The sequence below is a fragment of the Thermobia domestica genome, chromosome 5 (genome assembly GCF_964235325.1).
Source record: "Thermobia domestica chromosome 5, izTheDome1.hap1.1, whole genome shotgun sequence".
Taxonomy (NCBI): domain Eukaryota; kingdom Metazoa; phylum Arthropoda; class Insecta; order Zygentoma; family Lepismatidae; genus Thermobia; species Thermobia domestica.
This window is the reverse complement of record NC_137458.1, coordinates 114,908,221-114,933,675: the sequence shown is the minus strand read 5'-3', so window position 1 is coordinate 114,933,675 and position 25,455 is coordinate 114,908,221. Positions and strand designations below refer to the sequence as shown.

General features: G+C 36.5%; 1 protein-coding gene across 2 annotated transcripts in view; it reads left to right on the top strand.

Moving 5' to 3' along the window:
• The window catches only part of LOC145686050 (uncharacterized), a 55,811-nt gene that overhangs the window by 1,642 nt on the left and 28,714 nt on the right, over positions 1 to 25,455 (top strand). For both annotated transcript variants that reach the window (XM_081758932.1, XM_081758934.1), the window contains exons 2-5: positions 11,731 to 12,251; positions 14,203 to 14,738; positions 18,092 to 18,273; positions 19,954 to 20,120. In XM_081758932.1, the coding sequence (XP_081615058.1) occupies positions 11,798 to 12,251; positions 14,203 to 14,738; positions 18,092 to 18,273; positions 19,954 to 20,120 (1,339 nt within the window). In that variant the 5' untranslated portion in view covers positions 11,731 to 11,797. The remainder of the gene's footprint in view (positions 1 to 11,730; positions 12,252 to 14,202; positions 14,739 to 18,091; positions 18,274 to 19,953; positions 20,121 to 25,455) is intronic.

Sequence of the window (25,455 nt, the reverse complement as noted above, 5' to 3'; positions counted from 1 at the left end):
AAATCACGTTGCAGATTGAGAGACTTGTGTAGATGCCGAACATGTACCTCATGTAAGTATCAACGTAGATACAGCACTGAGAGAAGTTCATTCTATTATATTCATATAGCACTGTGCATTTTAACTATGATTGAACGTACGTATTTAGCAGTATAACAAAGGCAAATTTACATTTATACAATAATTATTATAACAAACTTGTCTTCACAGAATATTTAAATCGGTAATGTACACAAGTAGAATATTTTGCAGGAAGTATAAACCTTAAGATAAAGAAACTAGCATATAGAGATGTTCATTGAAACTACCGCCATGTTGGCGAATGAACACTCAGTGTGTTCATCTCTTGAGTAAACAATGCCCAGAAGGTCATTTTATATTTAGGACTAAGTTTTTCTCAAGAATATTTTAGGGGTATAGAAGCAAAACCTGCTAAATCCATTTTTCAATTTTGTCCAGAAACGAAACGAAAATAACTCTTATGTTTCAGAATTGTTGAACGGTTGTTTTTCTTTAGTGGTAGATTTCATTCATCTATATTTAAGTAGTGACCACTAAACAAAAAAATCGTTCAACAATTCTGAAACATAAGGGAGTGACTTTTGTTCCGTCTCCTGACCATTGAAAATTCATTTAGGAGGTTTTGCTTCTATACTCCTAATTTCCAGTTTATACTGCAGAGTATTTTACCGTGCCGTAAGGAAGGCAATTGTAGAGGGACTAATATTAGTGATGTTGTGTATAAATATCAGCAAAATCGAAAATATCAGCTACCAGACGTGGGGTGCATGAAGGTTATATATATATATATATATATATATATATATACTTTTTTAAAATGTCTAACTAGCTGAACCTGCGCTCTCTACACAGCGCATCATTCGCATATGAGCATAAACATCCTTCTCATTCCTCACAACATATGTACATGTCCCTTTACAGACACAAGTGAAAAACGTCTTGATTAAAAAAAATCGGCAAGGGGTATTATAAAGGGGAGATTTTTTCGATTATTTTTTCTCAATATCTCGCACCGTTTGCAAGATTTGACCCTACTTCCGGTTGGAGTTTCTAATTCATGTATGACCAGTGTTTTCTTTCTTCTTGCATGCACTATGTAATAAGCAAATACATTACATATACAATTAATTATAATGCCAGTTATATATGGTGTTCATTGGGCAAAACACTCAAAAAATAAAGATTTATCTTAGACTCGAGAAATGGTTATCCTTCCTTTTTCACTATTATTTGGCCATGGAACAAACGCCTGAGACATGTACAACCCCAATATACAACACTGTGGTGGTGGAATGTATAACGCATAGGATATGATGCTTTATTTATTTTTTTTTTTTATTTCAACGCTTCCAGTGTACACTAAAAAATGTAATAAAGAAATAATGGCCATGTTTTTTTAAAAAAAATATTCAATTAGAACTGGACAATCTACGCAAAATTTCCAATCGATCAGTGAAAACGTCATCTTTCTAGAGCCTGTAGTTTCCGAGTTCTCACTATCGAAAGGATTGACCACAAACATATAAACATAGTTTAAAAGAACTCGGAAGATGGAAGCACAATTCACATGCATTGATTTTAGAGAAGGCTTATTAAAATACAAAGGCTTTGAACAATAATTTTATATCATAAACTTTATGTAAAAGATATAGTTAACTAATTTAGACTATTTAAAGTACAAATACTCAAAATGTTTGCCTCTGGTAAACGTGAAATCACACATAACCGTAAATGAAAGATTTGAAAGCCAAAGTTATAGGTTGGAGCTCAGGCGCTTTTAATTGCTATTGTAGCATTTTAATAGATAGATACATAGATTTGTTGCTGGTGACCAACTAGCACAGGTTAGTTCGTTGACATAAATAATCGTTTTTATGATACATCAGTTACGAGCATACTTTACCGTCGCTGGTACACCTACAGACCCATCCCGCGGTGTTAAGTGGGCCGATCAGATTCACCCTGTCCTGTACTGGTATAAATAGTATTCTTGCCCGTAGTGACCAACTGGCGCAGATTGGTGCCTGTGTTTCGTATAAATAATGTTTTTTCTAGCATTTAGGTCGGAGGTATATTATCAAGTCGTACATAATTATTCAGAAAATAATATTTGAAACATAGTTTATTATTTATTTAGAGCAAGTTGGCGATGTTAAAAGCTTAGTAATTGCCCCCCACATTCTTAATCTGTACCAAATCAATTTTGATATGAGAAGAACAAGAGAGAGATATCACGAAAATTGGATACAGTGGAAGAGATAACGTACTTTGCCCCTCAAAGTAAATTATAGTTGCAACTGGGCTTACGCTTCTCCGACACTTTCTTGTATGTACTACAAGTAAACAGAAATAAAACTATATGATATACAGAATCTTCTGTGAACAAGCGGATAATAAACATAAGAAAATCATTTAATTAGACCCAGTGCCACATACGTAAATACAGAAAGATATCACCAACAGGATAACTGAACTATCCAAAGAAATAGACCAGCAACGAATAAAACAAGATATAAAATCTGAGTCCCACGCTTATGCCAGGTAGGCTAAAAGAGACGATGATTATGAGAAATGAATGAAATCGTGGTATGAAGAAGGTAGGAGAAAACGGGAGAACCCCGAGGAAACCCACGCGCGCTGTGTTTGTCCGCCACAAAGTTCACTGGGCGCGAGCTGGGACCTCTCAGAGGAGGTGAACCCTCTTCCACTGAGCCACTGCGGCCCCCGAATAAAACAAGAGTTAAGCTAAAGGTGAATACTAATGATGTCCATAACGTTACTGGAAAAGTAACTATGAAAATAAGAATAATAGATTTGAGTGAAGTGCCTGGATGCACTTCGAAGCCACAGAATTAACGTTAGGTATTAAAAGCATCAGGCAGTACATTGATTGTGCCTACAAAGTAAATAAAATAAAAGCAAGCCTATACTACTAAAAACAACGACATTGTTTTAGACCCTAACATCTAACACACCTTAAAACAGGAAATATGCGTGGCATGTTGCGTAACAAAAGAGAAAATTACAGCGCATCTGACTAGTGAATACGTTTGTTTTGTAAGAGTCTCTGCTGTGTTTACGTCGAGTGAAGTAGTGAGCGGGGCGTTTAGACGGCTGATATTGATAGTTTTTATTTATTTATGTATTTATTTACTTATTACTACTTGATCTATCTCAGAGCGATTCCTGCAGGTAAATTGTCCCACAAAACAGTATTCTGAGTGTCACACTGTTTGCTGTCGCTATGAATGGTATATTCTGTCTCAGGTCCAGACTCATATATTTGGTGTGCTGTGTCGATGATCCAGTTATTTTACCGCCGCTCCAGGTACCTTCGCGACATAGCTCGACAACTTCAACTTACTGGTACATTAAATCGTCTTGTTCGCAGATCGAACGACTGACTTGCAATTTTCTGGCCAGCGGTCATTGAACTTGTCTTGTTAAGCCGGACTTATATATTGGTGGTACATGTGTGTCAGTTTGTCACAGAGCTATGTACTTTCCCACCGCGTCTGAAGTGCTGATCACATTGTTCTATTGCGATTAGATCGTACTGTAATTTGGTGCGAGTTCGACCACGGTTGTGTTGTTTATTTATCTGCTGTTTCCTCCCTGCTGAAACAACTTGACCCTGTTCACCACCTGGGGATTCGGCTAGCTACTGGTGCATTCCTACTAGTCCTGTTGGTTAGCCTTTGTGCAAAAACAAACTAACCACCATTGACCTACCGCGTCCATGTTTATTGTATTTCTGACCACCCCTGCAGCCTTCATTTGCTTATTGGGCATATTTACGACCAGTATGCAGCATGTGCATAGTACCTAGGTACATTCGTGCGTATGAGTCTCACTGTAGATGAATTTATATTGCCGCCATGTCGTTTGCTACTTGTTTGTGGAACTTCACCATGACTGTTGACTCCATCAAGGCTCGACCTTCGACTATCATCATATACCAAACAGCTCACTAGTACCCGTGAATAATGGTAAGAGTTCGGAGCGTTACAGCAACTCCAATTTTTATGTGTTTTCTACGGATGGTTCAAACAGTGAGAATTCTTGTGGCTGTACTTTCATCACAGACGAAGGCAGTTCTGAATTTAGTCTACATTGTCTCTGTGTTCAATATTTACTGCAGAATTAACAGCAGGTAAATTTCCTCTCGATCACGCGCTTTAGTTTTAGCTGCATCGTGTGCTTATATATACTAACATAACAATCGTTATTATAACGTTGCAGAATGTCTTTACTAAACGTCCTTTAGTGCAAGACATTCTTGAGAAACGCCAAGGACTACAGCAACGAGACTGTGTCGTCGTTATGTGTTGGTGTTCGCATTCGGAATAATGAGTGTGCTGTTACAACAACCTCTCGGTGTAACACTGGAACACTACATCAACAGGTGTGGCACTGGAGCACTTTCTCCTGTGCTTAAATGTAGTTATTTCTCCAATGGATACACCCTCACTGGCAAGCGGACTGAACCAGGTTGGCAGACATCGTGACGTATGTATTGCTTTCCGAGATTGAAGTGATCCCTATACGCTTGCGTATTGGATACATTCATCTCATTCATTCCTATTTAGTGCGTGGCGCTGACGGTTGGGAAAACTGTTTCGTTCCACTGAGTTTGCCACATTCTATAGAATGTCCAGAATACTCAGACCTCAGAGAACATTTGGGAATACCTAAAGATCTAAATCAGATTTTGGGGAACAATGCGGTCTTTAGTGACTATATCGTCACCTTTATTCATACATTGGAATGGTTAACGTGCTCTGATACGAGTTTTTGTTATTATTTTTTGAGTAATTTTCTTGTATATTTTAGATTTTGTTATTTATTTCTCTGTTATCTGTTTCACGGCCTCTGTATTAATGTGTATTCTATTTTGATTAATCTCTTAATTTGTAGATCTTATGTTTAATATGCACTTTTTAGAAGTTCTATTGTGAATTTTTAATGCAGAGCTTGGGTTGGCAATTGGCTTTATCGAGACGGGGCAAATGGCCTCACTGTTGACAGCTCCCATTAAACTTTAGCCAATCATCAGTCGATCCAGAGTTGGTCATCCAAGTAGCGCAAAGTGACATTTCTGTCATATACTATTAGTTAGCATGATTTTAGGAAGGAAATAGTCCGATCCTAATTAGACCATTCTTTGTTAATTCAGATAAGTAACCAGTTTTTATTATTCAGACATTTTTTTTTTTTTTTCATGACATCCACAAATCTTGAGAACATCATCCATTTAAATTTTAAGTATTGAGTTATAGTTAAATACTGTATATACTCCAATATAAGTTTTTGTATGTTAGTTTCAAATGTAGAGCTAAAATTCTTGAAGGGTGCTTATAATTGCACCGTGCGTTTTTGGACAAATGAGAGAAATATCAGTAGACGCTGTGTAATTGATTTTTCTTAAGGATGTTTTATTCGTTTTTAACTTACTCTGTTTTTCACTGTAGGTATACATAGTCCATAGTAATAATAATAACAGTGAGTACCAGTATTAATAAATTACAGTTAAACAGTAGTCACACTGATTGACACCTTTTGTTAGTTCATTACCATAGATAACAAGCTATCGCGATTCACCATGAAAATATGCCAGTGTATTGGTATCAAACTCCTACACAATTTATAACGTTTCTGTTTCTTCATTCGTAATCTGTTCGAGACAGATCGTTATTTGTATACCCCTCCCTTGTATCGAATTGCCAAGTGTTATTATCTTCATCTCTGCCTAAACATTGGAAATTCATGTTTTTAGGAAACTTCTTTCAATTATATCGGAAGCTATTGGGTTCTATTCATCAAATATCCAATGGTGGCCTCGAAGTTTCTTCCTCGTGTCACTTCTTTAGGTCCTAAAGCTGTCTGGTTGGTGTAAAAGCGTCGGAGGTTATCTCACTGAGAATTCTTGTGGCTGTACAGATATTTTTATTGACACGACCAATGGTAATTGCACCTATGTCAGTCCACTTCGAGTGATGGGTTTGTCGAGGTTTTCACGTCTCATCACAGGTGTTCTCTAAAGCCATCCAGAACAATGACCTCTTTCTGAGTAACACTTGTGGTTATCTTTTCTAACTTGTAGTCAACCAATCGTTTATCACCTTTTTCATGTATTCATATTTGGAAATTTCGTACTCGGCAGCGTCTTTTAAAAATGAGCTATGTGAGGAACTTATTACCGTCTGCTGTGATATCCAGCTTAAACTGAAGTTTCTTTGCACCAGTTGTTTTCATAGTAACACTTGATGCTCACGTTTCTTCAGTTGTAGTCATATCGAAAAAACTGGCGTTTGATCCTCGTGTTCTGTCTGAGATAAAGGATGGGTATGTATGCTTTTGTCGCATTCTGAAGATAATTTTGTGGAATTCTTTTATCTTATCCGTACAATCTTTGAGCAATTTTTGACAAAGGTGTTCTTTGCCTGCATATGGCTAAATTTTTACGCCACAAGTACCTTATTGTCCAACCCGTTCTTGCTTTAATTACATCCTATGAAATATCACTGCTGCTAGCAGCTCCTTCGTCCTCCTTTCTTGCATTTTTTGTATGACAGTGCAGCCGTTATTTCTTAGCTCGCAGAAGTATTCCATTACCTTATTGTCGATGTTTGAATGTCTTTCCGGTTTTGATCCTTCGAACGATGAAGTGTCTTTCCTGACATTCTGAATCTTTCCTTATTTAATCTTCAAGTCTGCAGACAATTTCTGTACTGGCAAGATGCTGTCTGATAACCCTGTTCTTCAGCAAAACTTTACCTTCAATCTTTAAGACATCGCAAATGAGAAGTGAGCACTAGTGGTGGTGTTACTGTCTTTCCACGGTGGAAATTTATATCCAACAACCGACCCATGTGGTGACATAAAGTTTACGACTAGTTCATTTCTGCAAGTCACCAATCACAGTCATATACACAGACCACAAACATTGTAGGTTGTGAATCCATAGTTTTCGGGATCGCTGAGGTGAATAGTGACCTTCTTGATGCCATTTTAAGTCTAAGTTCAGACCCCATCAGCATCCGCGGAAGGTGAAAATAATCGAACAGAACTGATATTAGTGTTGAATCCATAGTTTTTGGGATCCCTAAGTTGATTGGTGACAGTTAAGATCCCCTTTAAGTCTAGCTTCAGCCACTAGTGGGTGGTAGGCTAGACTCCCTAGAACATATAAGAGCAATGGGAGGGAGTGACACAGATTATCGAGAACGACTTATGTTAGTGTCGAATCCATAGGTTTCGAGGTCGCTGAGATGAATAGTGACACTTCTGTTTAAAGTTAAGCTCAGCTCCTATTAGCACCACTGGGAGGGAATGGTGAGATATAAAAATAATCGAAAACGAGCGATGTTAGTGTCGAATCCATAGTTTTCGGGCTTCCTAAATTGATTGGTATCAGTTTCAATGCCGTGTAAGTCCAAATTCGGCTCCCGATGGAGGTAAGACTCGAAGCACCCTAGGAGGGCGTGGGAAGTAGGGAACTTATAATAAAAATATGACCTATATTAGTATCGAATCCATAGTTTTCAGAGGCCCTGCGACAAATAATAATATTTCTGATGCCATTTAAATCCACGTTTAGCTCATTAGCGCCCTCTTGGGAGTGAAATGTAAAAATAATTGAAAATAACCGATATTAGTGTCGAATGCACAGTTTTCGGTGTGTCTGAGATCAATATTCCCACCTCCGGTACCGTTGAAATAAGTTCAGCATCCATCAACATGGGGACGTATGTGTGTGTGTGTGTGAGAGAGAGAGAAAGGCTGAAACATAAAATGTCTCAAATGGCCCAGACTAGTGACGAATCCATAGTTTTCGGGCTTGCTAAGCGGCAAGTGGCAATCCCGATGACATTTAAACCCAAGTTTAGGCAAGAAGGGTCATGCCGACTGGATTGGGAATTCACAGGGGCAACGTCGAAGCTCCAGGCGTTGTATGTAGGTATATTAATGTATTCTAGCTTAAGTCTGGAACGTCTGGACCAATTTCAATCAAACTTACATATGCTCATATGACTTACAATCAAGAAAAAATGCAATGGGAGTAAGACAGCGGATAGGAGTTGGAGTCCAAGTCCAAGTTCAGCCCCATCGGTAGAGGGGCGGGGGTGAAAAATATCAAAAATAACTGAGATTAGTCAAATTCATAATTTTCGGGAAAATCCGTTTGAAATGACTTTTGGAACCCAAAAGTAGAGTATCGTCTGTATTTTTGATTACACTTTCACTGAAATACATACTCTGAGGGAATGGAATTCATATTATTGTTTATTATTAACTTATTCCTCCTGTGCGAAGAATGGGCATTTTAGCTAGTATTATAATGGCCTTTGCAGTTTCACGAACTGTAAAGTAGAGAATTACGGTATAATTCGATTTCAGATACATCATAATGAATGTTTGAGCAGCACATACATATGGAAAACAAGTATGAATATTCTAATTACAATACTTATAATGCATAATAATAATACAGAATGTGAAGCTTATGCTGGATCGAATTAGTGTGAATATTGATCAGAAGGAGAAGTTATAAATGATTACATGATACATATATATATCAACAGATACTAGTCTATGATGGATATGTTAAAATTACTGCCCTGGTGTAGAAATGGTTACTGATGAAGTGAGAGAAATTATTCTGGATAGTTGAGTAGTCTATATCCAGATGTACTAGCACTACCAATGTGCATAGTTCTAGTAAGATCATTGAACGTCTCTTCACAAGTCTCGAATGATTATGATCCATCTGAATATTTAAAGCAGCCTAAATTCAACCTCTGTGATACCAAGTACATAACACTAGTTGTTTTTGAGGAATTTTACGTTCGTAGTTCAGGATGAGATACAAAATTATCATTCATTGTACATTCAAGCCATTTCACGTGAATTACATGATCAGTGAGAATCCAACTTTATTGCTGTTTATGCAAATATTATGCCGTCTGAGGAAAGTTTTACTTTCAGTCACAGAAAAGTCAGTGATGGCGATGGTGAACAGTATGAAAAGAAAAAGAATCTATTGAACCTTCACCATCATGAGTCTGACGATCTATCGGCTGAATGGCACTTTTTTGCTACTGCCTTTGACAGACGTTTGAGATGACAGTAGAACCAAACGAAAAGTATAAAGGGTAAACACAAGCCAGATTCTGCTCCTTTCAATTGAAATTTTTGTATAGAGTGTCTGCGAAAGTTATAAAGCAACTTATGTTGTCTTCGAAGAAAGGTTTGCCATATGCAAAGAGTGCCTCACGCTAAGGCAAAACGCAAATTTGCATCTCATATCACTAGTACGCTGCGTTACTGCAGAACATCAAATTCTTGTGATTACGAAGATATATTGCTTACTAGAAATGCACACGCGCACGTCCTCTGTTTTGATTTCACGTTCACTACTCCATTGCTTTCATTTGTGATCATCAGTGATAGTAGGCAGTGATTGGGGAACATAATTAATCTGTACTTGCTATTTTCAAACTAGTGAAATCAATAGCATAATTTGCAAACTAATCTCGTACATCGTGGGTATTATTGTTACAGAATTTGCGAAAATTTACACCTTACATCACCCATAGAAAGAAGCTATCAAATTACAGTCAAATTGTGCACAGGAATTTCACTGTTGTAAGCTTCATTATTAAATTACTAGTTTCTATTGTTATTCCGGTTTTTGTCGGTCATCATCATTTTCATTGAAGCGTGGCTAACTTACTAAGCATATTTTGAAGCAACAACTTCATAGAATATGTAATTCACATTTCTAGTACGTTGCCTATATATTTGTGCTGTAGCCAGCGACCACATAAGCATTTTAACGTCAATATCGAAGAACTTGAGCTCTCGTGTATTGTAATGTCTGCAACGTGATTCTGCCTTCATGTGGGTGGCTTAAACTGGTGAACAAGGCTACAGCCGAAGCGGCCGAAAGCGCTTAGGAACAGATGTAATCAACAGAATTAGTGTTTTCAATTTTTTAAAAAATAATTTGATTAAAAATGCGTCAATTTGTATTTCTAAGTAAAAAATATTAATTTACATTGCTGAGGTAGTAAATAGACATCAGTTTATACTTACATAGTGTTACGGCCGAAAGCACTAAAATCTAGAGCAATGGCAAAAGATTGCAATTTTACGAACAGTACTGAGAGGGTGCATATTCATAATTTACATTACACTCAAAAAATGTAGCAGTCATTAACACCATAAAATTTATTCTTCCTTTGTACAAACCGTTACCTTAAAAATTTCAAATAGTGTAACAAAGAAGCCAGTGTAGTTGTAAGGAAATAATAGTTGTCGAAGTTCTAATGCAGACTTCTTGTTTCGAAAAGAGTACTCTACCCACATTTACATTGCTGTACAGTAGGTGTTTTGTGTTCTTAGCGAGTGCGGGGGGGGGGGGTGCGAGTCCAACCCTATTAAGCGACCACACCTCTTACCAGCAGATTTTCAGTATATGAAATGGTAATCGCTTCAGTGAAGTTGGACTATGTTGTGAAAAAGAGTGTGAAGGCAACAGAAATACATAACATGAAAACTACTCTGGGAGCTTCGGCTTCGTCATTTTCAACTGTTGCCATGTGGACACCTGAGTTTAAACCCGGTCTTGAAAGCCTGGAAAAACATCCGCGAAGTGAATTATCAAAATGTATCTCTACATCGTTCACTATTTAAAAAGTGGACAATATGGCACTCCAGAATCTCCGATTAACAAACTCGAAGCATTTCAGGTGAGTGAATATTTTACATTTTGATCGAAGAATTGTGTATGAGGGAACTAGAGAGAAAGAGAGATGTCTGTAAGATATGTACTGTGACTGCCTACATTTGACCAAACACGACTCAAAATCAAATATTTAAGGACACTTAGTCTGTTTTAAGAAAAAACTCAGCCTGTCGATTTATAATCACTGATGAAACATGGGTACATTACACTACTACAGTTCGGACATCCAACAGTAGTGATTATCATGATTCTCAGGTTTCAGAGAAGAACATGTGTATGTGGTCTGCAGGAAAGATCATGACTTTAGTCTTTTTTTTAATGCAGAAGGGTGCGTTTTTATTGATTATTTTCTACCTCGGAAAACTTTCACCACTAAATACTGTGAAAAGCTTTTTAATCAAACTACGGGTAAAAGTACTTGATCTATCAGAAAAGAAACTTCTGTCCCATCACAACCGTGCTCACTTTCCGTACCAGTATCATTCCAAAAATCAAATCCAACGAGTTGATTATGATTTGCTGTACATTCTCCCTATGTACCAAATTTGGCTTCCTTAAAACTTCTGAAAATTAAAATTCCTGATCGGACTTCGATTTTCTTCAGGCGACGAGCTTAAAGCGTTGGTGAAGGAGTATTTTGAAGGCCTAGAGATAGCTGGGTTTTGTGATAACATACAGACTTTAGGACATCATTGAACCAAGGGAGATTATGTTTAAAGATAAAAAAGAATCAAGAGGTAAGAAGTATTGTACGTCATTTTTAGAAATTTTCATGTGACCTTCGTACTATATAGTAAACTCGAAACAGTGAAACAAATGTTTTCAGGAGCTGCAATTTAAAAGTGGCGTAATGTTTACCGTAACAAATGATTAATGGAGGCGATTAAAGCATTTAGATTTACTTAGTCCAGTAGTATGTCTTGGGAATTAATGTATGCTATTTGTTTTCTCATTTTCAGTTGCGACAAAACTTTTGGACAGCTTCTTTCTGTTGTGTTGTATTCAAGAAGAGATAGCAAACTGGATATGAGTGCTGCAGTAAAGCCTGTTCTGCCCGCTTCAGGCAATCAGGCTCCGAAAGTTACTTCTAACGCTTCGCCTGTTACGGCGTCCCCTCCAGTTAGTGGGAAAATCAACACGTCTCCTTCAGTTCCAGCAAACAGTCCTGCCAAAACGTCGCCTAATGCTAATCATGCAACACTTCAGGATCAGAAACCCGTGACGGGAGGAGGGACGTCAATTCCTACTGCGGTTCCAAATGTTTCGCCAAAACCGCAGGAGAAAAGCAAAGATCTGACAGTAAAGCCCACATCAAATGGGGTGGAAAATCTCGAGAAGCCGCCTGGAGCGGATAAAAGCCCCTCAGACAAAGTTGAAGAGCCAGCAGCGCCACTTCCAGCAGTGAACAACTGCACAGAAACATCTTCTGTTCAGAAATCAGTACCAACTGCAGCATCACAACCATCGGCTGCACCAGCAGGTAAGTGACAACAAAATGCATATCTTGCTCCCAATCATGTTTATTTATTAATGTGCTTAACATCCTACGATTATGCACCGAGCTTAAGGAAGATGATGATGAACTCGATGATATAGTGGAATGACGAAAGTAGGAGGAAACCGAAGAACACCGAGAAAACCCACGTACACGGTGTTTTCCACAACAAAGCCCGCTTGCCGGGAGCAAGGATCAAATCACAAACCCCACTCCCCTTCTTGTTAAATGAATAATCGTGTAATCTTATAGTTTTCTATATTGGATAGTGCAGTTCATTCTCATATGATAAATATGTACCTTCCTCCAAAATATAATTGCGCGTGTAAATTTTTCTAAATTTCTTAAAATAGTAAGTTCGGCAGTAACACATTCGAAGGGGAAAGATTCAGAGCAGTGAAGCATTCCTGACACATCTCGCTGTTTTGTGTTAGTAGTATTCAGCACCTATTACTTAATAATGCAATGCAGTTTCAGAACAAAATAGTACCTTGGCATATGCAGAAAACTGTTGTAATTAAAGAAAATTCATATGCTTTCCTGCCCTGCCCCCAAAAATCGAAAAGAATGCCCGGAGAAGCAATCTCAGGAGGAAAAGAATTTCAATTGTTTCGATAGCCGTGGAAGTTGTTTCTTTGTTCTGGGATTCAGTACTTTTGAACCTAGTTCAAATCTCAGTAGGAAATTTTATTTTTTTAAGAAAAACTTTTCACTTGTTCGTAGTTGAGTTTTTGATTTTATGATTCATTTCCTTCTATGTTTCTTCAGGAGTCTCAGACGATTTCCCAAACAGAAAGGAGACTGATAATATCATGACTTTTATTCGTTTTCTTTTTTAACGGTACATAGATTCTGCTAAATTGTTACTAAAGTAAATTAAATAGTTTATTCTTCCCTGTGTGCGAATTAGTGGGGGGATGCCAAGGATTACCCCCTGACGAAAATGTATCACCTTGCAGAGGAAAATTTTCATCCCGGTGCCGTTTTCAATTTTCTCTGTTTAATTTTAGGAGATAATACGTTTTAGCTTGTGCAACCGAAATATTGATTTACGTGTTTGGTCTTATTCTCTGTGTTTCATGAGTAGGTTTTAGTTCAAGCAGAACATAGATTTGAACTAAGCACAGGTACAATTAAAAATCATTCTGCAAAGTGAAATTACATTAAAAATTGCTAAGTAATTTAATATATCAATCAACTCAAAGGTACTCACTTTTGCTTCTCCAAATTATGGTAGATTGTTTTAAATTATATTACACATCGAATTTTCACTCTCAGCTATCTTCAAGACCTTGATGAAGTCTCAGATTTTTGTCTGTATTTTAAGTGTTTATTGAATGCAGAACAGTTCTAAAATATGAAAACAAAAGGTCAAAGGTTGCTTATCAGGCAAGTGGGACTAAACATTGTAACAAGCACAGGGCGAAAGACGGACTCTACGAGCTATAAACGGTCAAAAGTGTGGGTAAATAAATCTTTCAAACAGCTTAGGCTGACAATAGAGACCTTGAAAAAGCTACACGAATAATTATGCACAGCCTTGTATTCTTTCTCTCTCTCTTAAATACTCATGTCTCAGAAATGGGCAGAAATCTGGGTCATGGCTGGAAATCTTTACGGTACTCGTTAGCTTTTGTGCACATAGATTATGCGAGCATCGAACATGGTTATCTTCAAGATTTGTTTTCCTCTAGAGAGAGAAATGTCCTACTTGCGCTTATTGAAGTCTTGTATTCCATCACGTGTAATGGAACTCTTCTAGAAAATTATCGCCATATTTTGAAATAGCTCCCTGTATACCAATTAAATGTTGACCAATATAAAAGTATGAGATAATTAGCGGATATTTATTTGTTCTTGTAACATCTTCGTGTGTGTAATAGTATGGTTTTCAATTGCATTTGTGCAGTGAATTGATTTGCAATCTTACTTCCAGTTCCAGCTGTGCAGGTTAATGATACAGCGGAGGACAAAGATAGTGTCGTTAACCACGCAGAGCTTCCAGTATCCCAACAAAACAAAACCACAGAAGAGGAAACCAAAAGTCCAGCAGAGCAAGCATCACAAGCACCAGCTAGTAAAGCTCCCAGTACCCAACCACCAGCAGCAACTGTTGCTGCTAAAACACCTTCACCTGCTTCTACAACAACAACAACATCATCATCTTCTTCTGTTCAGTCCTCCACCACGCCTGCTTCATCATCCCAGAAGCCTACGAGTGTGGACAAAGCCCCTGAAGCAGAGAAATCCTCCGGCGCTGCTGCTTCAGTTCAGTCTTCTACTCCTTCCACAACTCCAGCTGTTGCCTCTTGCCCAGCTCCTGAGGAGCCACCTCCTGCCTTAACTACATCTTCCCCGGCGGAAGGAGTTAAAGAATCTCCACCAAAAGAAACAAAGGAGGCGTCGGCTCCTGCACAAGAAACTAAGTCAATAACAACACAACGAGCCACCAAAAGGAAGAGGGAACAACCGGTGAGTAGTGCATGTTCTTCCTTTCAACTAACTCTAGAAACATTGCAGTTTCTTAGTTACATGTCTGATCTGTTGTAAAGTAGATACTATTCCATTACCACTTAATCTTTGCTATAATTGTTTTTACAGGTATACATTAATATTATTTATAAGTGATCTACGCGCAGTTAAATTGGCAAGTGCATTTGTATGCGGATGCCTAATGCTGCATTTAATGAAATATATTTCCTACTACTTTGCTATCCATAGATGAGTCTAATTATGCAAAATAATATATCGTTAGACAGACAATAATATTTAGATTAGTCATCAAAGATAATCATACTGTTATTTTTAAAAGAAGGTATGTTCATTTGCCAAATAATTCATTCAGATAGTGTCAAATTGGCCTTTTGTTTCCGAAGTTACTAACAAAGGAATATAACAGAAAAGATAGGACATACCTAGGCGCTTTGCTGGCAGCTATACACAAGTTTGTATTGAATTCTTGACAAGTAACTTTTCAGTTGCAAGACGTTTACAGTAAGTTGTTGAATACGTAGTGATTTCTATTGAATTAAGAGATTCATTAATGTATAAACAATTTATTACATTCTCGGATTTTCGCAATGAGGCGTGCCTTTTATGTCTGTAAAATTAGCAGTATTTGCGATATACCAAAAACAAATCGTTAATATCGGATTACAAATTACTAATAGTGGATTCGTCTTCTAACTCGAAGCATGCCGTCATTCCTAATTACTCAGCAGTAGTACACCGGTCCGACATCAACCAAAGATCAGATCATCCAATACAGCAACTCTAACGAAGAAATAATGATAACTTTAATATCATGTTATTCCTCTGTTACACACACGTTTATTCTTATCTACGAGTTGCCTTTACATCAAAGTAACTACAGTAACAAACTTTTGTCTCTGTCGGTTATAATCATACTCTATATATAGATATACTTCTAAACCAGAATCACAATTCTGTTTATTTTCCTATTTATTACATTAAATTCGTATTAACCGAAAGAGCCTAGAATGTCATTTATGCTATCCTGTTTCTTCTTCTTTGTGTTCTATTTAAGTGCAACATTTATTTAATTAACATCTACTACCAATGAATTACAACCTTTACTTGACATACAGTTCAAAAAAATCAAATAATACATAGAATCGCACTATAATTATGCGTTGAACAAAGTATTCCTATTCAGTTTAAATGAAATTAAATCTGTAGATTACCATTCCAGGGTTATATCTTAGTTAAGTTAAAAAAGAACGATGAAAAATATTGCAGTAAAGATCATATTTTACCTTCTAGAATGATAGGTAGGAAGTGAATGATTGTGGAAGAATTAGTGGAATGAGAAAACTCACGAACATAATGTTCTGTACTACCAATTTAATTGTCCTGATGGGATAAACTAGGGGACCCTCGCACAAGAAAGAAACGCATTACCACTGAACTACCGTGACTTCCATTGTTTTATGTATGTATGTATATACCATTTCATACTTAGTGGTGCTTCAAAAGCTCTGTATGATGTTCTGAAGTAATATTACAGAAAATTAGGCGTGTGTTCATCTCGCCGGTTCTTTTCTTGCAAACCTGTGTCTTAAGGTTATAAGCAGTGGCGAAGGGTGATAGTTTTAAGAGGGTGTTCTTATTCTTCTTCTTCTACTACTACTACTACTACTACTACTACTACTACTACTACTACTACTACTACTACTACTACTACTACTACTACTACTACTACTACTACTACTACTACTACTACTACTACTACTACTACTACTACTACTACTACTACTACTACTACTACTACTACTACTACTACTACTACTACTACTACTACTACTACTACTACTACTACTACTACTACTACTACTACTACTACTACTACTACTACTACTACTACTACTACTACTACTACTACTACTACTACTACTACTACTACTACTACTACTACTACTACTACTACTACTAATAATAATAATAATAATAATAGTAAAATGAAACAGATTAGACAAATATTTTACTACGGAAATACAAGAAGACGAATTCACATAAATTTAATGCAATTGTAGTTAATCGACAGCACTTATTAGATCCGGATCTCAATTTTCAGAATGAAATTGACATAGATGATCTTAATTCGCCATAATGCAATTTAATTGTTTTAATTGGCGTGATCGGGTGGGGAAGATGGACTATCACATTATCTGCGCTTCACAAGAAATATATGTTATTTAGTCTACATGTACTGAAACAAACTCTGCTTGTAAAATTTTGTCTTTAATTATATTGTTCAAAACACATGACAAGCATTCAATCAAGATATTTTGTGTGTCACTTAATTCCCCTTTAAAAACAGAATCAGACTTATATATATTGTACCAATGCATACAGAGCTCTCTTGCTCTCTGTTTGTCCTATTTTCAACACAGGCGTTAGTCTTCGTTCCTTAATAACACATTAATTCCAAAAGACCACTCACATAGAAGGTTCTTTAATAGGAATTACATTACTATATTCATATTCTCCACATACTGACATTTTTTCTCATTCACTTTTGCAAATGTAAGGAAAAAATCACTCAAATCTCAAAAAAACACACTCTTTCTAATTAACTCAACGAGTCTGATTTCGTACAGGTTTGCGCCAACGCAACGGAATAAAGGGGCATTAGTTTGCGATAATAGGCATAGCACCTTTAGAATTTCTTGTTCCAGTTTTTGCGTTGCGTTTGAGTCCGCAAAATTAAGCAAAGTTGGAACGGAATGGAGCCCACGTTATCTTGCTCTTTATTTGTTTGATATATCGAATCGAAATCGAAGGTCTCGAGAGAAACTAGTAGGTACAAACGAAAGTCGATAAGCGCTGAGGCCGGTCTCTTCCGCAGGTTATACGCTGGTGAAGAAAACGTCATTTCCAACACGTTCTCTCGCGGGATTTTCTGAGTAGCTTGGCGGTAGTTCTACTGCGCCTGAGACACTGCTCGGTGAGCCTCCCAGCAGTGGTGCCAACCACGATTTCTTTATCGAACATTTTTTTTCAACTTAGAAAATATCATGCATTCTGTGAAAGGAAAATGAATTAATTATAAATTATAATTTCTGAAAGTAAATGGGTAGGCCGGGCCTCAGGGCCTCTTACGACCCTTCGCCACTGGTTATAAGTAAAGAGCTGTAGGAACGAAAGTGGTGTGCGATATTTAGATATGAGTGTACGTAAAGATATGAATTTAGATTGTCAAGCGGCAAGTTTCTATTGCTTTATTTCTGAATGTGACTGTATGCAGTACTTACGATAATGTAACATTATTATGCTTATTTTGTTTGTTTATGTATTTATTTTAGGTTGAAGCTCCAGTTGAAAAGAAAGAAAAGTTAGGGGAAGGAGAACCTGTAGAAGAACGTAAATCAAAGCGAAATCGAACTCAGACACAGCCTTACCAAAGTCCTCTTCCTGAGATGACGTTCATCCCGAAATTTAAATCACAAACGAAAGCGCCGGAAGACAAACTCATAGTATTTTACAAGTAAGCTTCAACAGCTTCGTCATTTTTTATATTTATTTCAGATTTAAGCTGTTACTGGCTTCGTTTAATGTATATTATTTTAACTATACACTTATTATTACTATTATTATTTGTTTCTCGTAATTTTTTCAATTATGTCAATAAGAAAATTCGAAAAAAAAAATGTTTAATTTCGTGTACAGTTGAATTTTATGAACATTCGTATATTTTAATTTTTAATATAATATGATTAAACTTCCCACTTACATGATTAGTTAATTCATAAAGCACTAACTGTTTTCAAATACGGTGAATTTTTTAATGATTCGCATTCTTGAACAGTACAAACTTATGCCTTTCGCAGCTTACTAGAAGATTTATCATGAGATTATCAGCAAAATATAGGTGATTCTGTAGTTCAGTGAAACGAACTTGCAACATTTTCTTGTGAATTTGTTTTACACTTAAGATATTGCTCCAATACCCACTATATGTAAATTAAACACATCATAAATATATGTTTTCTATTTTTTATTTTTATTTATTTATTATGTTTAATTAATTTAATCACATTCACGTACTAGGTCAAAACTTGGAGCTAAGAGTTATACATAATAAAACAGTCTGAGATGCAACTATTTACATACGGTATGTAGAATTTAAAATATTGCACTTCATTTCAGATTTTTTTCATTTCATAGACACTGCTTAAATATATAGCTTCTGGGCATAGCGTAAAAATTGTGATACCTATACAATTTGAAGTCACAGATTTGTGGTTTTGAGTGAAGCTGTTTATTAGTGTATACTAGATCATATCGAGGTTGCCCTGATCCAAATTTCGTGTTCTGTTTGGTCCTAATGTAATATGACTCGAAGATCGTGTACTAGTAATGACACTTTCTTAATTTGACACTAAATGTCTAGATGTTTTGATAAGCCGAAAACCACAGAATTCTGATCTGCGTCTCTTATTTGTATCTTTATTCTAGTTGTTTTCCCCTCTTAGTCATCTGTATACGCATTAAAGCAAGCCCAGGATGTCATCATCATTGTGGGTGTTCTGCCATTATTTTCACGTCCTTTGCCGCGACTGAGAAACTTTCTCTTACATATGAGAAACTCAGTGTGTAATGTACACAAAATAATTTTTTTAATTAGGAAAATGCTTTAAATATTTATGGGTGATTTGCGAGAATTTCGAAACCCATTTTTTTTTCGCAACTTTGTTCAGACTGAATGACCATCTAGACCAATATAGAAAGGAAATCCACTTATTTTTTGACTTCGGTACGATTTGATGAGTTGAATTATGATATAAATTGAAATCTGTTTTTCGTAATTATGTTCAGCTAAAATGAGCTGATGTCTGGTGACAGGAACTTTCTTCGAGCGTTAAATAACATTTGAGGTTCAATCATACAGAATTTTACTTTAGGAAAAAATCAATGTAGTAGCATTGTATCAGACACCACGTAATAGTTGATTTTACTAATAGGAAGAGCATAGAATATCCTTTTATACATGGCAGAAGATAAGATCAAACCCTTTTACGCGAGTAAATTGACTAATAAAATTAATAATTGTAATGTGCAAAAGTGTGTACAGTATATTGTTAATTTTTGGATTTTAATGATGTGGTAATTGAAAAATATTCATTTCATAGCGAAAATCAGATACTAATTAACGCTCTGTTCATAGGAATGAATTCCTGGCAGTTCGCAACGCAGAAGGCAGCTTTTATGTGTGCCAAACAATGCAGAACATATACAAAACAAGTCCTCGTATTCGAATTAGGTGGTTGTCCCAGGTAGAAACGGACGCAAAGAATGGCGATATATACTCACCAGATTTCTACGATTTTACAGGTAAGTTGCAGTAAATAACCCTTACCATATAATTATTGTGTAATTATTTATTGTGCCAATTCAGAAAATTTTCCATTAGAATAGTGTATTAGATTGTTTACCCATCCTTTGTAGGGAAAGAATTGCTTTGAGGGTCGCAGTGGATGAGTGCTTTTTATCTTCGGATTGCGAGTTTTAGATATTTTGTGGACTTCTGGATGATAAATACTCTTTATCACTTCAGTCACTTTAATCATCGTTTTATCATTGTCTTCGTAACAGAGCATGAGTATTGGAAACTAAAGTGAAATTGTATGTTGCAAGTATAATTGCGATGGAACCAATCTTAGATTTTATTTGGAATTTAATATACTTTTCATTTTAACAGTAGTACAAAGTTGCAAAAGATCAGAAGCACAAAACTCAACTCATTTGTAAATAGTTGTATGTAAAGAAATTAGAACATGATGTAAACTCTTTGTTATACCATCACATCTGTTAATTCATTCTGGGCGCTGATGACAATTTTACTTACATAACGAATGATATTATAAAGTTGATACAGGCATATTTCTTTCTTTCTTCCTAAATTCCAAAATTTGTTCTAGAACTTTTAGAACCGGGACTCAATACAGTTCTCACTGCACGTGACTTTACGTCACGTCCATAGACATTTACGTTATCAACCTCAACAAAGTTCCTAATGTAAAATATTAAATTTCAAAGATAGCAAACAATATGACACATGATCTATGTCTAAAGTCATAGGGACGACTTAAATCCAGTAGTATTCTGTGATTAACGATATATTTATTAAAACAAGATTAAATGAAAACAAATTTAGTTTTAAATTATATCAGATATAGACTGGTCTCTTGTTAAAGTAAAACTTTACTCAGATTAAGTGCATTGCCACCGATACAGTGAGTGAGTGGCATTATTTATAAGAGATTAATAACGGAGATTAATAAATTTTTTCTTTATATATTTTATTCTTCTTCTTAACCGCTTGTGCTCTTTTAAATAGCACTTTTGCCCGTAAATAGAAACAATACTTAGAAGTACATACAAAATATACATTATCGTTGTATATATATATAAGACAATTCATTAGGAAATACATCAAATCATTCATTCTAATGTAAAGCGTATTAAAAATCCTTTGTTGGATTTACAGAACCCGATAATTATATAATGAAACTAATTTTATTGTGAAGAAAGGGAAGATGTTGGAAAGAAATGATAATATGCTAACAAAAGACGAAACCTTTGTCTTCGAACTGACAGTATTGCATCCTTCACGCTAAGCATGACGGAAACTAGGACGTCATTCACTCGAGAACGGGAGACTGTTGTCATGGTAACGCCATGGCACAGCAACCGAACATTAAATTCTGTTTAACCGCCGCCAAGTGAACTTTGTGGTGGGCAAACACCGTGTGCGTGGGTTTTCTCGGGGTTATCCCGTTTCCTCCCACTCTTCATTCCACCATTTCATTCATTACTCATCATCACCGTCTTCTTTAGCGTAACCGGCATAACCGTGGGACGTAAAACTCAAAGATTTAACCCTTTGGGGATCCTATGGTACAATTTGTACCATACGCGTTTTTCATGGTACATTGCGTTATTTCTCTTCTATTTGAGCTTTTTCGTCCGGTTTTTTTTTGTTTTCCAAGTCCAGAGGCCTTGTAGAAGACATTACGTATGGTTTCAGACCGTCCAGCGTCCAGACATAGGAGGTGATGACGTCATAAGTCAAAAATTTCTTTTCTCATTTTCTAAGCCTATGTTCAATATTTTTTGGCGGGCTTATTTTTCTACGTAGAAGATTGAAATTTTGCACAAACATTCAGTCCACCGAGTAGTATTTACCAGATTTTTTGTTCCGATGTCAGTGCTAAAACAGGGGGGAACCAGAGGGGCAAAGGGTTAAAAAAAGGGATTTTTTACCCCAAAAATCCCGTTTTTCGTCATATTCCCGCCTCACATACATGATAGGACCACGTGAGTCATACCGTCTGAAAGGCAGTTCCATTCTGAAGAGAACGACGGTCGGATTATTATTCTAGGGTAATTAGGGCCGTCTCAGTGAATTTTTATCCAGATATACTTCTGTATAGGGTAAAAGTGGGGCATGGTAAGGAAATTTTATCTGGCGGGCCAATTTTTTCACGTAGAAGATTGAAATTTTGCACAAACATTCAGTCCACCGAGTAGTATTTACCAGAAGTTTTTTTCCGATTTCTGCGTAAAAACAGGGGGAGTCCAGAGGGGCAAAAGTTGAAAAAAGAGAAATTTTGCCCCAAAAAATCCCTTTTTTCAGGAATTTCCCGCCTTAGATACATTATGGAGACATGTGAATGGTACCGCCTGAAAGACAGTTCTATTCTGAAGAGAATGATTGGCGGATTATAGTCCTAGGGTAATTAGGGATGTCTCAGGAATTTTTTTCCCTGAAATCATAGTGTTTTATGGTAATTTGGGGCATTGTGGGAATTTTTGATAAAAATTCTCCCGCCCTTACTATTCAAGATAGAAACTTGAAATTTGGCACACACATTCAGTATACCAAGTACTATTTATCAGATTTTTTTTAGATGACTACGATCACACAGGGGGGTCCAAGGAGGGGCAAAGTTCGAGAAAAAAAATTTTCCCTCCGAAATTTTCACTTTGACATTTTTTTCCCGCTTCTGGTATATGGTATGAGCATGCAAGTGGTACCATTGGAAAGCCAGCTCTATTCTGAAGAGAATGAGGTATGAACCATGATCCTAGGATAAATAGTGACGATACAGTAGCTGCTTGACTGAAAGTCTAAAAAATAGCCCAAAAAGCCAGGATCCTTTAAGGGTTGAATTCTGTTTAAAACTCGGCTTAAATGCAACAGAGACTGTGAAAATTATGCGACATGTGTATAGAAATACTGTTTCTCGTGCACAGATATTCAGATGGTACGAGCAATTCAACTGAAGATGAAGCGAGACGTGGGCGTCCAATTTCAGTGCATACAGAAAACCTCATCGCAAAAGTGAGAGAACATCTCACAGATCAATGTGTGACTGTTGCAGAGGAGTTTGATGTATGCCGGGAAACTACTCGTCACATCTTACTGCAAGATTTAGGCAAGAAAAAAGTCGCATCTCAGTTTGTACCCTATTCGGTGTCTGCTCAACAAAAGAATGACATGTTCTTTATGCAAGGGACATCCTTGAAACTGCTCAAAGAAATAGAAATCTTGTAAATTACATTGTTGCGGAGGACGAAACATGATGTTTTCGCTATTATTCAACAATAAAATGCCAAAGTGCTGAGTGGAAGTCACCAACATCTCCAAAAGGGAGTTCGTTTTCAAATCCCGAAAGTGAAGACAATGCTGTTTTATGTTTGCAACGACAAAGAAATTATTAAGCATGAATTTCTCCCAGAGGAACAGACCGTCACTGCAAATTATTGTGTGAGTGTTTTATAACGTTTATGGAAAAGGATTCGATGTATGCTCCCAGAGTAGTCAACACCAGACAGCTACTTCCTGCGTCATGACAATGCACCCACTCACTGGACAGTAGCCGTACAGGATTTTTTAATTCGAAAGCAAGTATGTGTGCTTAATCACCCGATTTATCCCCTTGTGACTATTGTCTGTTTCCCAGACTGAAGTTACCGTTGAAAGGGCGACTCTTTGACGATGTTCAAGATATCCAAAGAATTGTAACATCAACTCTTCGGGACATACTGCAAACAAATATGCAGAGATCGTTCCGGCGATGATCGATCGTGCCACCTGTGGTATCAATTCAGGTGAAAGTACTTTTGAAAAAAAAGGTACCATTCAATTGTCAAGATTATATATTGTCGGACTGTGTATAAAAGTTTATTAATATGCCTCTCCCGAAACATCCCCAAATCGAAGACTAAAGATTAGAGTAAATCTTATAATTTCACATGATGGAGATGCTGGGTAAATGAAACATGTATTGCTTTTTTGTTTGATACTTGCTCTGATGGCTCTAAATACATGTGTGTTTTTTGGTTAAGTGTATGTAGTAGCACGTAGATCTCCCTCTCTCAGCTAATCTTTCTATTGATGCCTTCCTTTTATTGGAACCTGGACACAGTTCCTCAGTGGATTTGGATGAATTTGAAATCTACTGAACTAACTACTGCAGTAAGACTTAGTGTGCAGTGTGGCACTAGGTGGAAGCTTGTTTAATACGACTTCCAGGCTGATCACTCACCCTGAGGTTTCCATATCCTCAGTATTTATATGGCAGCAAAATGAACATTCTTTCTAATCGTAAACGTGAAAGTTTATGGCTCTTGGTATCTAAATCTAAAATTTCGATGTTAGCAGTAAATTGTCAGTTAAGGTGATAGAATTATGTGCCAATCTGTTGTTTCTTCTGTGTTGAAGAATAAATGCTTACAATATATATATATATACATATATATATAGTCATTGAAATTTTGGTATATGGTTTATACACTATAAATTACGGAGTTTAAATTGATCAACACTATTCATGAATCATTTTAGCGATTATTTATTTCTTGAAAGTGGTTTTATTACCAACACCAATTCATAGAAGACTTCATATCTTGCATCAGTTGTCTCACCATTGAAACAAAACAGATGATTAATGTTAATTGAATCTCAGCCCTCTTGTAATACAGTACACGTTGATCAAGTCATATTTAAAAGTATCTATGCAAGAGAATCGTTTAGCAGCAGCAGGTATTGAGTAGAAAAAAGTTTTTGTGTCTATTATTGTAACAGAGAATAGAGTTCTTTCGATTTTCAGACAGTTGATACTGATTACAGTCTGCATCACCTTACCATCCAATCGATGAAGTCCAGTTCCCCATCTGATAATATGATTCCGAATCTCGTTACATCGATTCCCATCAGACAGTTGATCCATTAACATCTCAGGGAATTATTCACCAAACAAATATAATTCGCATGACGTTTTAACTTTAATGAAAGTTCATTGCTAACTGATCTATCTGCTGCCTTGTATGAAAATTGCAGTTCTCCACCCTGGTGTTCCATTTTCTTCAATAATATTTAGTAAGCAGGCCATAAAATTCGTTGAAAGACAGCTCCGCTACAATTTTAGTTGTAGCGTATTCTTAACAATTTTCATTACCTTTTGCTCTCACAATAAATACAAAGAGGATTTTAAAGTTTCTTGAATCTCTAATGGCATTTGCATATTTGTGTCATTTTCTCTAGAGAAATTATTATACAGCTCTGCATACAGTATTACGTCACAGGCTCAGGATTATATGGTTTAAAGGTACGTAACGAGAATCTTTGCGCCATCTTAGGTTCCTAGTCGTTCGTTGTCAG